General features: G+C 38.4%; 1 protein-coding gene across 1 annotated transcript; it reads left to right on the top strand.

Moving 5' to 3' along the window:
- Positions 1-13,130: 13,130 nt before the first annotated feature.
- Positions 13,131-15,138, top strand: LOC109793626 (UPF0481 protein At3g47200). The gene is made up of 2 exons (XM_020353091.3): positions 13,131-14,011; positions 14,223-15,138. The coding sequence occupies exons 1-2, from the start codon at positions 13,386-13,388 to the stop codon at positions 14,953-14,955; spliced, it is 1,359 nt and encodes a 452-aa protein (XP_020208680.1). The 5' UTR covers positions 13,131-13,385; the 3' UTR covers positions 14,956-15,138.
- The last annotated feature ends 320 nt before the right edge of the window (positions 15,139-15,458 follow it).

The raw sequence follows: 15,458 nt of genomic DNA, 5'->3' as shown, positions 1-15,458 counted from the left end.
CTTCAAGCATAATACTTCTTTACCACGTCAGCATTGACTGGGTATCGAAGTTCTTCTCCATCCATGTCTGTGAGGGTTAATGCTCCTCCTGAGAAGGCTTGTTTTATCACTTATGGTCCTTAGTAATTTGGGGCCCACTTTCCGATTTTGTCCTTTTGAGCTGGTAGCAATTTCTTCATTACCAGCTCTCCCTCATGGTAGACTCGAGGGTGGACTTTCTTGTCAAAAGCCTTTTTGATCTTCCTCTGATAGGCTTGACCATGGCATATGGCGTTCAGCCGTTTTTCTTCGATGAGGTTCAATTGATCATATCGGCTTTGAACCCACTCTGCCTCGGAAAGTTTTGCTTCCATAATTACCCTTAGAGAAGGTATCTTGACTTCGACGGGTAGAACTGCCTCCATCCCATAGACGAGGGAGAATGGAGTAGCTCCTGTGCGTACTGAAGTCCTATAACCATGAAGAGCGAAGGATAACATCTCGTGCCAGTCTTTAAATGAGGCAACCATCATTTGCCCTATTTTCTTGATGTTCTTATTGGTTGCCTCGACTGCCCCATTCATCTTTGGCCGATATGGGGAAGAGTTGCGGTGTTGGATCTTGAATTCTTGGCACAGTTCTTCCACCATTTTATTATTCAGATTAGATCCATTTTCAGTGATGATTTATTTCTCCATGCTTCCACTAGATTATTCTAAAATCTTTTGGGACAAGAGAGAAGAGAAAGGAAAGATATTTTTGTTCTGAAGTTTGTGTTTTAGAGAGGATTTATTTTTCAAAAATGGTTTTTGTAAGAATGGATGGCCAAGGTAGGCTTATGTGTTTAGGCTTGTTTGATTAAACACTTATGAAGTTAAAAAGTCGTGTTGTGATTCGACAACTTGGATAGCTTCCCTTGACCCTTTCTTGAATTCGGCTCGTGGTACCATCATGGATTTCTTTTGTTTTTTTTTTTTGATTGTCCTTATTTTTGCCTGAAACACCCTTTTGTGGTGTTTTAGCGGACTTTTGTTTTTTGTTTATTTTGCAACTCTAATTTTTGCCTAGGTCACCCTTTCGTGGGATTCCTAGCGGGTTCTTTGCTCTTATTTTTGCGCATCCCCCTTTTTAGGTTTTCTGCCGAGCTTCTTTTATTTTAAAGGATTTATTTTTATCCATGATGGCACTTGTCGAGGCCAAGGGAAGGTGCTCCAAGTTGTCACACACACTTCCACATAAAAAATGATGCGGGTTTATTATTATTAAGATGATTTTAACCTCATTCATGTTTATTCAAACAGGGTTAAAAATAATGTGGTTTAGAATTTTATTATAAGCAAGAAAAGAAGCAATGAAGAATGATTTTATTATAATCATAGCGGAAACATGTGTCCTTATTTCATCACTGGTATGGGTCCTAATGTTGACCTCTTTTATCTCTCGGCCATGCCCCAAATTCACAGTCTCTAATTTCTCTTGACACGGTCGGAGTAGACGAGCTTCTTGATCTAGCAGTCTTTGCAGATCCGGAGAAATGGTCTCCTCATCACTGTCCAACTCAACCCATTCACCTTCGGATCCCGGTCAGAGCGAACAATTACAGACATAATTGTTTTATTGGTTCTGTTTAGGTTTAGAATTATTAATGTTAATGAGGAAAGAGAGAAAAGAACAAAAGAGAGAGTAATGTGTGAAAAATGCCTCTTTATTGATATGTATTAAAACTGTACAAAAACCCTTATTTACATGAAAAGGTTCTCATGATCTCGGGTACTGATCATGAGTCCCTAAAAGAGAAATATGAAGGGGCCCTATCGTGGCTTGTTCTTCTCTCTATTCCTGCTTTGGCCGAGGATTCTTGCTCACGTCGGGCGCTGTTGAATCAAAAGTGATCCACCCGGCATCAATAAGGCTTTGGACCTTGTGTTTGAGAGCTAGGCAGTTCTCTGTTGAATGCCCTGGTGCCCCCGAGTGGTATAGGCATTTATCTTGTGGTTTGTACCACTCGGGATAAGGTGGATCCATCTTCCTTGGTGGAACGTAAGCTAGAAGACGTGCTTCCACTAGCTTCGGCAGGAGGTCGCTATATGTGGTCGGAAGTTTATCAAACTTCTTCACAGAGTTGTATTGCGACTTTCCTGACTTCGAAGTAGAGGAAGATGAGGAAATGGTTATGGCACTGACTCCTCTCTCCTTCTTCTTCCCAAAGGTCTTCTTAGCTTTAAATGATTGGGAAGGTTTAGCTAGCTTCCCACTTTTCAGCTCTTGTTCCACTCTTCCTCCAACATGATGGGACTCATGGTCACTGTGCTCAGCCCCTTGTATGTTGTGGTGACGCATGAGTTCCATCATTTGCGCCATTTGCTCCTTGAGCTGTGAGAGCTCGGCTGTAAGCTTCTTATATTGTTCCTCCAACGCGTCCATCTTCTTGATTTTCTGCGCGCGCGTGAGGACAGAGAGATGACCAGCCACTTTCTAAAAATGAATATTTAATCTAATTAATTTATGGTATGAATACACTCTCGATGTGAGCTTGATAAGACTCCATCTTTAAGGCGCTGCCTTTTTAAGATGAAGGTTTATCACCCTCCCTAGCCTATGATCTCTCCCCAACGGAGAATCTCAATAGTCATGGGTCCCTTTTACTCACATCGAGAGGGTATTGGTGATCCTAAAATGAATAATTGATGAGGATGCATGAGGTCTTATTGGCAATGATGTACATGCTCCTCGCTTTTTATTATATTTTCACACATGATCTTTTCTCTCATGTCATGGCATTTTCATGCATGGGGATTTATTCTTAGACCTTATCACGAGGTTATTTATTAATGCACAAACAATTGCACATAAGCATTTACACAAACAATTCACTCATCCACGAACAGTCACGAGCGAATCACGAGGTAGGGGTATCCTGCAGAAAAGTGCATATTCAAGGTGGTTCTAACTGTTCTCACCGGTCTGAGGCCCCCAAGGTGCCCCCATTATAGGGACCCAATTCCTCTCGTCGTAAGCCGATGGAAAGCTCCAACGCACTGTCGGACTCGAGTTCATGGTTATCACCTTGAGTGATGCTTTCCGACAACGGTCTACGGGCACCTATAGACCCATTCGACAACCGGCCGTACTAACATCCACTCCCTATGGCTTACCACTCATGCCCCCGGGTATAGAGGGAACTGTTGTGTGCAAAGGTTTGTGTGCAATTTATATTTCAAACAATTGCGGAAAATTAAACAAACAACAGTTATTAAAGCCAAATAAATAAAGCATGTTATCATACAAGTGAGGGGTAATAAAGTAATTTTAAACTATTATTTTAAAAAGAATCCATCACTAAATGGGACTGACTCTCGAGGCTTCCCCAGTGGAGTCGCCATCTGTCGCCACCGGCCCGAAACGGGCTTTCGGCATTCGCGAAGGATGGTTGGACTCTTTTATTTGTTTAAAAATATGGATTGCTAGAATGACTTATTCTCAAACTGAGACCTTGTCAAACGAGCAATTTTATTAAAAGGCTCACCAATCCATGTTAATCCCAAGCGGGACCCTCCATGGATTAGCGGTTTTCATAAAAAGGAAGGGTTCTTGGAGTCGCCACCAATATTTTACTCAAAACATTGGAAAAAGATTTAAGGCAATTGATTTTATAAATCAACTTTGGCCATTACAACCAGAGTTGGGTAAGGGAGTCGGTTACGTGTGGGGAAGGTGTTAGCACCCCCACAGCGCCCCATTAGGGTTCCCTATGACGGATTATTTATTAAATAATAGCGCAAAATTACTAAATTACCCCTATTTATTATAAGCGATTGTAAATTAAATATCTACATGATGATAAATTTAAATATGCAACAATCAGAAAGCGGTAAAAGAAGGGATTTTTAGAAAAGAAACCTCTTGAAGCGTGCTTTTTATATATCAATGAAGTCTAGGAGGCTTTTTGGCACTCCCTCCCTCTACAAGCTCGCTCGCTCCTTCCTAAAAAATAATTTTTGACTATGGAAATCCAAAAGATTTCCCTTCGACTAAGTTCGAATCTCCAAGCTAAATGCTCGGAATTCCAGAACTTCGTCTGATCGACTCCCAGAGAGATTTCTAGGGCAGAACACTGCTCAAAAACCCCAGAATACTCAAGGAGGGAGTCAAAACTGTGTGGAAAAGTGTCAAATGACGTCCAATTGACGTCATATTTATAGGGATGAGGCGCAGTACGGCCTCTGGGGGTCAATACGGCCCGTATTGAGTTTTTGAACTACAATACGGCCGTATTGAATTCAGTACGGCTGTATTGAAGTTCCAAAAACCTCAATACGGCCGTATTGAGTTCAGTGCGGCCGTAGTGAAGTTCAGAAACTTCAATACGGCCGTATTGAGTTCAGTGCGGCCGTATTGTAGTTTAAAATGTTCAATATGGCCGTACTGAACTTTTGGGAGGCCGTATTGGGCTTCATTCCCTCCACTTCCTTATTTTGAGCTATTACAAGACCTTTAGACCTACAGAGAATCCTCCTAGGGCCTTCCATGAGTCCTTCTGGCTGACTTTCCTTCAGTCCTCAAGAGTCTTCAAGCTTTATTTCCGACCCGGACAATTTTAGGGGTCTACAATAGTATGCAAAGAATGTTCTCTAAACAAAAATCAATGAGAATGATATCCGTCGAATTTCTCATATGTCTTTGCATCCTATTTTACGTTTTATATAGATAACACGCCTTCCTTGTAAATAATAAATAAGAATATAAAGGGAAATCTAACTTGTGCGTGTTAAGCCGGATAATGGAAATTACTGTAATCAAGTGCGAACCTGACACATCAAATCGGGAAACATTTATCAGTAATTTGGGGCATCACACGCCCAAATCGACGATTCAAATAGTAAGAGTTTCCCATGACGAAATGACAATTGCCGGGATAGGAGGAATGATCAAGAATGGACGAATCCTTGCTTCTAGGGAATTACAAGACAAAATCCTATTGAGGAGTAAAGACATTGTGCGACAAAAACCCGCTAGGATGAAAACCCGTAAAGGGCGTCCTAGGCAAAAATTAGGGTAAAGAAAAAAGAATCAAAATCCCGATAGGATACGTCCTATGCAAAAGTTAGGGATATATAAAAATGTATATCTGAGTTGAAATCGAAAGGTGGTTCGAGTATTCCCTTCGAAAGCAAGAATTCATAAAGATTTCACTCCTAGTTCGAAACACCGACGTCCAAGCAAGTGGAATGGTTTTTTTGAAATTATCAAATCATCCATGACTTTCTAGGGGGCACCTTCGTCTATCTCTCTGTGTATGAATCACGAACTCGGGGCATGCCCGGGCCTTCGAGCTTTGTTAAAGGGGCACGTGTAAATTGAAAGTATTGTTTTAAATGCCATAACACTCTTTCGTTTCTCTTCTCCCTCTAAATATCCACTCTAGGCCTCATCCATCAACCCTTAATAAACAAAATGTATTTGCAATAAAGATGTTACTCAATAATAGCATGGAAAGGATAACAAAGGAATAATCAGGAATTCAAACATGACTAGGGTTTGATAAAAGAAATACATCTCATACCTCATGAGTGCTGCAAAAAAAAAAAATGAAGGCCCGGCAGGAAACCCACTAAGGGGCTGCGCAAAAGTTAGGGCAAGATTTGCTAGGCAATCCACAAGTAAAAATGGGTAACCTAGGCAAAAGAAAAGATCAAAAGAAAAATGTTCGCTAGGGAACACATCTCAAGTGACCTAGGCAAAAATTAGGACGTTAAAGCAGTAACCTGAGTTGAAAACCGAAAGGCGACTTAGAGGAATCATCCAATTAGAGTACGACCCCGAGTCATCACCTCACTTTCCAAAAAGGCTAAACACAATGATAGCTTCTTTGTAGCAAATATGCTTTGTTTAATAGCCATAAACACTAAAGCCCACCTTGGCCAGCCATTCTTCTAAAAAACCCTTTTGAAAAAAAATCCCTTCTAACAACCTTTTGAAAAAATGCAAACATCCCTTTTCTTCTTTTCTCTTGACCCTTATGGCATTAAAATGGTACTGAAAAGATACACTGAAAATGCACAGTGAATACTCACAGAGGGAAGACTAAGATGTCCCTTAACGGAGTTTAGAGACATTTGACTACACATTGATAATTTAGGAGCCATTGAAACCTTGAGTTCAAGAGAACATATCCCGGCAACAATCACGAATGGCACGAATAAAAAGGAATCTTCAACATTAACCTTAATACGTACAGGTTAATTTCCTGACATAAAAAAAATGAATTGCATCTTTAGGAACAAACACATGAGCATAAACTGCAGCGCATGCATATGAGGTAGGGGCATATGGAAGGGCGTTACAAAAAAAATGAACAAATAATAAAAATCATTCCTATCTTGCATTTTTATGTGCAGCCATGCATCCATTCATTATACTTGCCATGGTCAAAGGAAGTCATCAGGTCAAAGCGTTCGTAAAAGCTCAACGACCAAACAAGCAAGCCTATAAGCATGAAGAGGCCATCGCGCCCTACTCTTCACCAAATGCAGGATAATCCAAGAGAATTCCAAGATCAGGCATGGTTTCCTCACCAAAGCCAGGAGTGGCTTCCAAAATAATACTCATCAATAAAGATTCAGCAAATAACATCATCATGGAATAGATCCCTCCACCAATGATGACAATAAAAAAGCAAAAATAACATGAGAAAAAGGCAAGCTTCATACATGTTGAAAAAGCCGAAGCATTTATAAAAATAGTAGAAAAAGGCAAGCTTCAAATATGAAAAAGCCGAAGCTAAGAAAACAAAATTAAAAAAAAAAACTATTACAAGCAGACTCCTGGAGAGGCATTACAATACTCACCTTGACAAGAACAACACCAAACTCTTACCAACCATCCCACAATAAAGGCGCCTGGAGAGGCATCACAATACTCACATGGCAGGGGCAACACTAGAATCTTTGTCACCCATCAACTCCTTTGCCCACCAGCACAAGAGCACCACCTACCAGTAATCCTCGTCTTCATCAGACGTCCTCCAAAAAAAAGGAGGGGCAATCACATTATCATCATTAGCAGGCAGCCTGGAGAGGCCAGACATAATAATACTCATCATTTACCCCTTTGCCCACCATCACAAGGGCACCACCTACCAGCAATCCTCGTCTTCATCAGACGTCCTCCCAAAGAAAAGGGGAATCACATCATCATCATCATCAGGCAGCCTGGACAGGCCAGGCATAATAATACTCATTATTTACTCCTTTGCCCACCATCACAAGGGCACCACCTACTAGCAATCCTCGTCTTCATCAGACATCCTCCCATAGAAAAAGGGCAATCGCATCATCAACATCAATAGGCAGCCTGGAGAGGCTAGGCATAATAATACTCAGCATTTAGCAGGCGGCCTAGAGAGGCTAGGCATAATAATACTCAACATTCAGTAGGCGGCCTGGAGAGGTAGGCATAATAATACTCAGCATCAGCCGGCGGCCTGGAGAGGCCAGGCATAATAATACTCAACATTAGCAGGCGACCTAGAGAGGCAGGCATAATAATACTCACAACATCAGCAGGCGGCCTGGAGAGGCCGGCACAACTTCACTCACAACGTCAGCAGGCGGCCTGGAGAGGCTGGCACAATAATACTCACAATATCAGCAGGCGGCCTGAAGAGGCCGGCACAATAATACTCACAATATCAGCAGGCAGCTTGGAGAGGCCGGCACAACAATACTCAACATCAGCAGGTTGAAGAACCGGACCTCCACCTCACTATCACAAGAGAAACAATGGAGCTTCTACTCGACGACTGAAGATCATGTGTACAGTTTGTCAACCTTGTTACCCAATAGAGTACGCAATCAATGCTCAATTGCTCTAAAGGGTGAGGATACAAGCAAATACATTTGTCCAAGGGAAGCAACGTAGAAGCATCAACACAGAGACGAGAAGAAGACCCGGACGAAATGTCTACGTCTTTACTTGCATTTGGAAAAGCAACACAACTATTCCAAAGGACAAGTAAAAAGGGACAGCTATAGACACCCAATTTCGTCCGGGGGGCATACAAACAAGATAGGACATCAGAGGGCCCAAAAACCCAAATTAACTTTTTTTAGTGGCCTGGAACGGGCTATTCCAAACTTGGAACGGGTCGTTCCCAAGTCCGGAACGGGCTGTTCTCGAATTAGAACGGGCCATTCCGAGGCTTCTCAATGGCCTAAAAATTGTTAGCTGGAACGGGCCGTTCTAGACCAGAACGGGCCGTTCCAAACTAAACAAATGGCCTAAAATCTGTACCCCGGAACGGCCATTCTGAAATCAGAATGGGCCGTTCTAGGGTACAAATATACAGCATAACGTTCGGATCCGGAACGGGCTGTTCTGAATCCAGAACGAGCCATTCCAGCCCACATCTGATGCCTATAAATAGAAAATCTCGGCCAAGAGTTTGGGGACCCCGAAAATTTTGTCCAGCACTCTCTAGAGCTCGAAACTTCTCTCTTTTTCTCTCTCTCTCTCCTATTGTATTTCTTGAGTATTGTGAGGCATTTGTGTAGTGTTAAAGGTTGCCATAAAGTACCTACAATTTCCATATTGAAAGATCTAACAAAGCTTGCAACGAGGTATTTTAATCAATCTTCTTCTCTCTCTTTTATTTCTTATATTTGATAAATATTGTTTATAATAAGAGCAATCATGTAGATATTCTAGAGTCAATTATTTAATTTAAATTTTAAATCGTGTAAATAATCATCAATAAAAAGGGATCTAATATTTAAAGAAATTATTTCTTGTCGCATTAACTTCATCATAGGGTATCGATTTAGGGCGTTGTAGGGGTTCTTAATACCTTCCCTACATGTAACCGACCCCCGAACCCAATTCTGGTTATCAAGGCCATTATTGGATCTTTTAAAAATCTTTTTTTTTCCAATGTTTTGAGTAAAACATTGGTGGCGACTCCATAAAACCTATTTTCAAAACCATTGATTAAGGATTAGTCTAGTGTCCGGGCATTCCTTAATTAATGAGACTTTTAAAATGATGTCAAAACCATTAGTCGCGAGATCGAAAATTTTCGGGTTGCGACAGAGAATAAGCTACAACTCTTTTGAAGACATGAGATTCTAAAAAGATCCTCTTCTTAGCTAAAAATTTAAATAAAAAAAAAACACAACAGATATATTCAGCGCTTACAGCTAGACCTTTGATTACCAAAGCAGCTATAACTGGAGTTCTAGACCTTCGTTTTACTTTATTCTAGTTCCATTGGAAGGATAACGTCCAAGGCTATAACTTTCATGAAGACCACAAAAATCTAATTCTGTCAATATAGCACTTGTATTGGCACAACAAAATTTTAGTGCATACATCCCCTACACCAAACAACAATAGTGTATCAACATCTAAGCCCACAAAAATACCTCAATCCTTCCAAACTCACTCTTGTAACACCCCAGTTTTTATTTCATTTTTATTTTATTTTATTGAGGGTATTTTGGTAATTTTCATAAATGTATAAGAGTGATTTAGTAGCTTGGAACGGGATGTTCTGGAATTGGAACGGGTCGTTCCAAACTACCAAAATAAATGTGAGTTAGTAGCCCAGAACGAGTCATTCTCAAGTTGGAGTGGGCCGTTCTGGACTATTAAAACTGCCTATAACCCTAAATAGGAACGGGCTTGGAACGGGCCGTTTCCAAAATATGGCCGTTGTGACTAATAAATGCACACCAGAACGGGCTGTTCTGGTTTGAGAACGAGCTGTTCTGGATGTGATTTTTACCCATGATTTAAGGGTCCAGAACGGATTGTTCTGGATTTGGAACAGGCCGTTTCGGTGAAGCTTGATGCCTATAAATTGAGCTCTCTGCCACTCCCAAAAGACACACCTCTCATTTTCTGATTTCTTTTTTTCTGCTCTCTCTTCTTTCCCTCTACTTTCTGCTTCAGATCGAGGGGAACCTAGTGAGGGAGACCAACCAGATCTTGTGTAGGTTCAGCTTCTACATATCAAGGTACGGGGGAGAAGGGAATTATTTATGTGTAGAGTTACATGAGAAAATTAGGAAGAGGAGGAATCCCGTAGGATTAATGGTAATTTTATAATTATTTCTGTTTAAGAAATTGATGATCCCATTAGACTGTATATGTATTGAGGATTAGAAATATGCTAATAATTTGTAAGAATGATGATCTTGGAGAGAGAACAAAATTGTAGAAAAGTTCCTATGAGCTAGGTTTTGGAAGAATTGGGGGTTTTACTGTTTATGTTAAAATTATATTAAATTGATAATTCCATTGATTATTATATTAATTTATGAATGTTATTGTTATATTACTTGATAAAAATTGATGATTTAGATGTGAATTGCTTGAGGTGTATGAAACCCATTATTTTGGACTTATCTGATGTGTGTATGGAATTGAGCTATGAGATGAGATGTTGTATGGATGTGAATATGATTATGATTGTGGTTCCTCACACTAATGACCAGGGATGGAACGACCCCTAAGTAAGTGATGCTATAGGGAGGGCATGACCCTAGCATGGTGTGGGATGAGTAAGACAGTTAAAACGTATCACTTATGTCAAATATGGCAGCCATGGCATAGGGTTAATTGTAAGAGATTGTGTGGATTGTGATGTGATTGTGGTTCCTCACATCAATGACGAGGGATGGCACGACCCCTGGGTAAGTGATGCTACAGGGAGGGCGTGACCTTGGCATGGTGTGGGATGAGTGAGACAATTAACCCGTATCACTTATGTCAGTTGTAGCGTGGCCTTGGCATAGTGTTAATTCTAAGATTTGTGTGAATTATGAATATGAAAATGATAACGTTGATTGCAAGATTTGAGATGAATGGGTGCGAATTATGATGTGAAAATGATGCATGATTGATAGAGTTATGATATATAGAAATGCTTGTAAATATTTCATTATGTAATGAGATTACATTGCTGTGTGTTTGTATGTGCTTTACATATAGATGTTTTCTTTTCTTACCGTACAAATTATGGATGTTTTAGGTGAGGAAGATTCGACTACGAGTGGCATCTAGAATGCCAACAGTTGAATTGTGGGTATGCTCTGATATTATGACATCCAGGCAAAGGATTTTTAGGACATAGATTTTATATGGATTTGGAATTGTAAATATTATTTTTGAAAAAAATTTGTAAACTCTTGTGTTTCATTTTCTAAATTTTTTTTATTATTGTGGTTATTAAAGAACAATTTTGAAGATTCTCATGTGAACCCTGTTACCGAAATTGAAAAATTTATTTGTAAGTTTTCATTATTACAATATATGTTTTGGGGTAGTAAGGATGTCACATTTAGTGGTATCAAAGAAGGTCGATCCAATCGGCCGTGAGTTATGAGTCTACTATGCTTGTTTGGTAGATGAATGATGTAATGAATTGATTGTTGAACTTATTGATATGCTAGTATGACAATTGAATAATTTTGTTGTTTATTTTTAATTAGAGTATAATTGTTAACTTTTCTGGGGATCAAGAAAAGTAATGGCAAGAGGTAGGAACGATTGTGCAATTGCTGATGCTCTACAAGTGATGGCTCAGGTTCTTGGTAATTTGAACCAACAACTAGAGATAGATTGGTTGGAGAGATTCCAGCGAAATAATCCACCTAGCTTCCGTGGGGGTTATAATCCTGATGGAGCTGCTGACTGGATATTCGAAGTTGAAAAGATATTCCAAGCTATGGGATGTCCTTTGGTACAGAAGGTGACTTTGGCTGCCTTCATGCTTTCTGGAGAGGCTGGCATCTGGTGGCAAGGTGATTTGCAAAGAATGATAGCTGCAAGTACCCAAGTGAACTGGGAGAATTTCAAGCGGTTATTCTTGAAGAAATACTTTCCGCAAGATGTGAGACATAAGAAACAGGTGGTATTCCTTGAGTTGAAGCAAGGAGAAGATTTTGTGGCTGAGTATGTGACTAAGTTTGAAGAATTGGTCAGATATTTATGATGGTGTGGGCAATGAGGATGACAAATGTGTGAAGTTTGTGAGTGGACTAGATATTATTTTAATGAGAGGATTGGAAACAGTTTTTAAAACTACAAGGAGTTATTTAACCTTTGCCATACAAGTGCAAGAAATGTAATTGAAAGATCATTTGGAATATATATATATATATATATATATATATATATATATATATATATATATAATAAGAATTATTAATGCTTGTTTCATGCTACATAAATACATAAGAGGTGAACAACAAAGTAATCAAATTTTGGAAGCTCAAGACTTGGAATTTTTATCTATCATTGATCACATGTTAACCAATCAATAAATGGAAAGAGTTAGAAATAATAATACAAATGAAGTTACAACACTTCAAGCAACTGAGGAATGGAAAAGATTTCGTGAAACTTTAGCAATGACTATGTTTGTTAGTTATCAAGTTAGAAAAAACTTTGATTAGAGATTGTATTTTTAGTAGACTTTTGATTTTAGTTCGTTTTTATGTATGTGTGATACTTTAGAATTCAATGGACAAGATGTCATAAAACAATTGTAAATGTTGATATTTAAAATATTTATTTTATTTTATAAAGTCTCAAAATTGATATTAAGAGCTATTATAATAAATACCAAGGGGTTTGTTCATATTAGTAAAAATTAGTTAGAAATAATGTTTAAAAAATTCACTTTAAGTAAATTGAAAAAAAAATAATTTACAAAAAAATTTCTATTTATTTTTAATAGAATATTTTATAAATAAAAGGAATTTAGTTATTTAATTAAAAAATAAATTTTTAAAAAAATGAAGAAATTTAATTATCTTATCCAAACATAAAAATTTTAAAATAAAAATTTTAATTTTATTACCCAAACACAGTAATTTAAAAATAAAAAAATTCAATTGAAACGATTAAAATTCTTGAAATTTAAAATTCTCTACGATTCTAAAATCCTCAATCCAAAACACAACCTACCAATATTCTCAAAGATAACTTTGTCAAATGTATAGATGACTCCTTTCTGATTTTCTCAATTAAGTCTACTCTACCAGTATACACCTTTTTTTTATTACCTCATATTAATCCAGTAGGATCAGTGTTCCTGATTGAATTGCTTTTTCACCGTGAATTCTCTGGTATTCATTCCATACTTGAACCACTAATAAAGATAAACGCATCAATACTATTACTCCTTTGTAACTCAAGAATAATATACACTATGTAGCGTGAAAGTACTTCTCATTTGTTTTTTTCTTTTTACATTTTGAAATCTACATACTCAGTGATTCTTATACTCCTTTAGTCGACTATATAAACCGTAACTACATCAAGTGTTCTCATGAACTCTGAACTTCATTGATCGATAACACCTACGCATACCCACCAATCTTTCAAAACAATTATTTTACAACATGACTGACACACTGAGCCTAAAGTTTAGCCAACTAGAAAAAGCAAAGCAAATAGCAGAAAATTCAGTCCCAAAGATACAAAGGGTTGCACATTATCTCCGAGATCGAAAACATTTTGCCAAACACTACTCACCCAGGTTGGTGTCAATTGGTCCAATTCATCATGGTGAAGAGAACCTACAGCTGGGAGAAAAATACAAGCTCATGTGGGCAAAAAGGTACCTTGAACGCACCAAACAAGATGCAAAAGCTTTGTACCAAAAGATTGCATCAAACATAAAACAGCTGAAGGAACGGTTTGCTGAGGATGTCATTAAAGTTGTTCCTGATGATGAAAAGCTGTCGTGGATGCTGCTTGTGGATGGGTGTGCTCTTCTACAAATATTGGAAAAAGCAAAACTACATCATCCAGAAATGGAGGTTAAGGTTGACCAACTGGTTCTTTTGTCGCAGGATGTGCTCTTGTTAGAGAACCAACTTCCCTATGAAGTGCTTAAATTGCTATCAGGCCCCAACAATGAAGCCACGCTATTAAACAGCATGAAAGAGTTTTTCAAGTTTCATCATTTGTTACCAGGAGCCAAGAATAAGGACTCGGCCAAAGGAAAAACAAAGGATGAGGACAGGTACAAAGTTTACATGTATTTTTGTTCTTTCCTATAATACACTATATATTACTCTTAATTTCTATTTATCCTTTATAGTTAATTACTTTTAACTACGAAAACAATATTAAACCTACAAATGCTTGTTTTAATCAAAGCACATTTTTGCAAACAAGATTTAAATATATCGGTCAGTATATATGATTATGCTTTGAACATGTTATGGTTTTAGTAAATCTTCTGAAGGGCACACCCTGCCAGAACACACAGTAGAAATACCCTTGGAAGAAGAACCTATTCATCTGCTTGATCAGCTTCGCAGATCTATTATCCTTGATGTTGTCCCTCATAAAGAGGAACCAAGAGGCAAGAAGAAACAGGACCCCGACACAGTAACATACAGGAACATACAAGAGTTGAGAACAGCAGGGATTAAACTGAAGGCAAACAACTCAAAGAGTCTCAGAGACATCTCTTTCTCTTATCGCTGCCTGTGTCTGTGTGCCGTACTGAAGCTTCCTCAGATCACAGTTGATGACACAACAGCTCCTACTTTTCTCAACCTTATAGCATATGAGGTGTGTCCAGATTTTAAGAACAACTACGAGATTTGTTCCTTTGTGGCCTTCATGGACTCGCTTATTGACCACCCTGATGATGTTAAGGAGCTGAGAAAAGCAGGGGTTTTGCACAATGCCCTTGGGAGTGATGAGGAAGTGGCAAAGCTCTTCAACACCATAAGCACTGACTTGGTGCCTGACTCGAAGAGCTATTCCCATGTTAGAGCAAAAATTGAGAAGCATTATAGCAAAAAATGGAGGACATGGTTAGCTCTTGGTTACTATACATACTTTAGTAACCCTTGGGCAATCATTGCTTTCCATGCTGCTGTTTTTGCCCTTGTTCTCACTTTCCTCCAAACTTGGTTAACTGTTCACCCCCCTCATTCTAAAGACAAAACTTAGATGTCATCTTTAATTACATGTAACCACTAGAGTCATTCTTGAAAGATTGGATATTATGTATACATTTCTAGGTTTGAACCTTGTTGCTTTCATAATAATTATTACTGATAAAAAAACAGATTTTAGATGTTTTTGGACTTGTTTCTTAATCAGAATGAATTTGGAGTTGTCTTGCATAATAAAAGTTTGCTTTAGAAGTCAACCTTGAGTTTTTCAAAGTAAAACTGCAGTTGTTATATCTAAAGTGCTTTTATAAATTTTATCTATTTTCTTTCTTATATGGTCTTCTTTATTTTTAATTAAATATTACGTCCTTAAAATAATGTTCTTTTTCCTGACTGTTTTCTTGGTTGGAGCCTAAAGAGGAAATAAAGACAGGTGCCATTCAAGTCTATACACGTAGAGTGCTAGAGAATATATGTTTATGTTTTTGTGATTCAGTGTGCTATTGTACCTAAATAACTAATCAATCTATCAGCGTTGTGCACGATTCGAACTTGTAA

The sequence above is a fragment of the Cajanus cajan genome, chromosome 1 (assembly GCF_000230855.2).
Source record: "Cajanus cajan strain Asha chromosome 1, NIPB_CcT2T_4, whole genome shotgun sequence".
NCBI lineage: Eukaryota > Viridiplantae > Streptophyta > Magnoliopsida > Fabales > Fabaceae > Cajanus > Cajanus cajan.
This window is presented reverse-complemented; position numbering and strand designations above follow the sequence as displayed.

Bases quoted from the DNA above. Each gene is read 5' to 3' on its own strand.
- LOC109793626 (XM_020353091.3), top strand. From the start codon at position 13,386: ATGACTGACACACTGAGCCTAAAGTTTAGCCAACTAGAAAAAGCAAAG. The intron at 14,012-14,222 runs GTACAAAGTTTA...TTATGGTTTTAG, and splicing joins AAAACAAAGGATGAGGACAG to TAAATCTTCTGAAGGGCACA.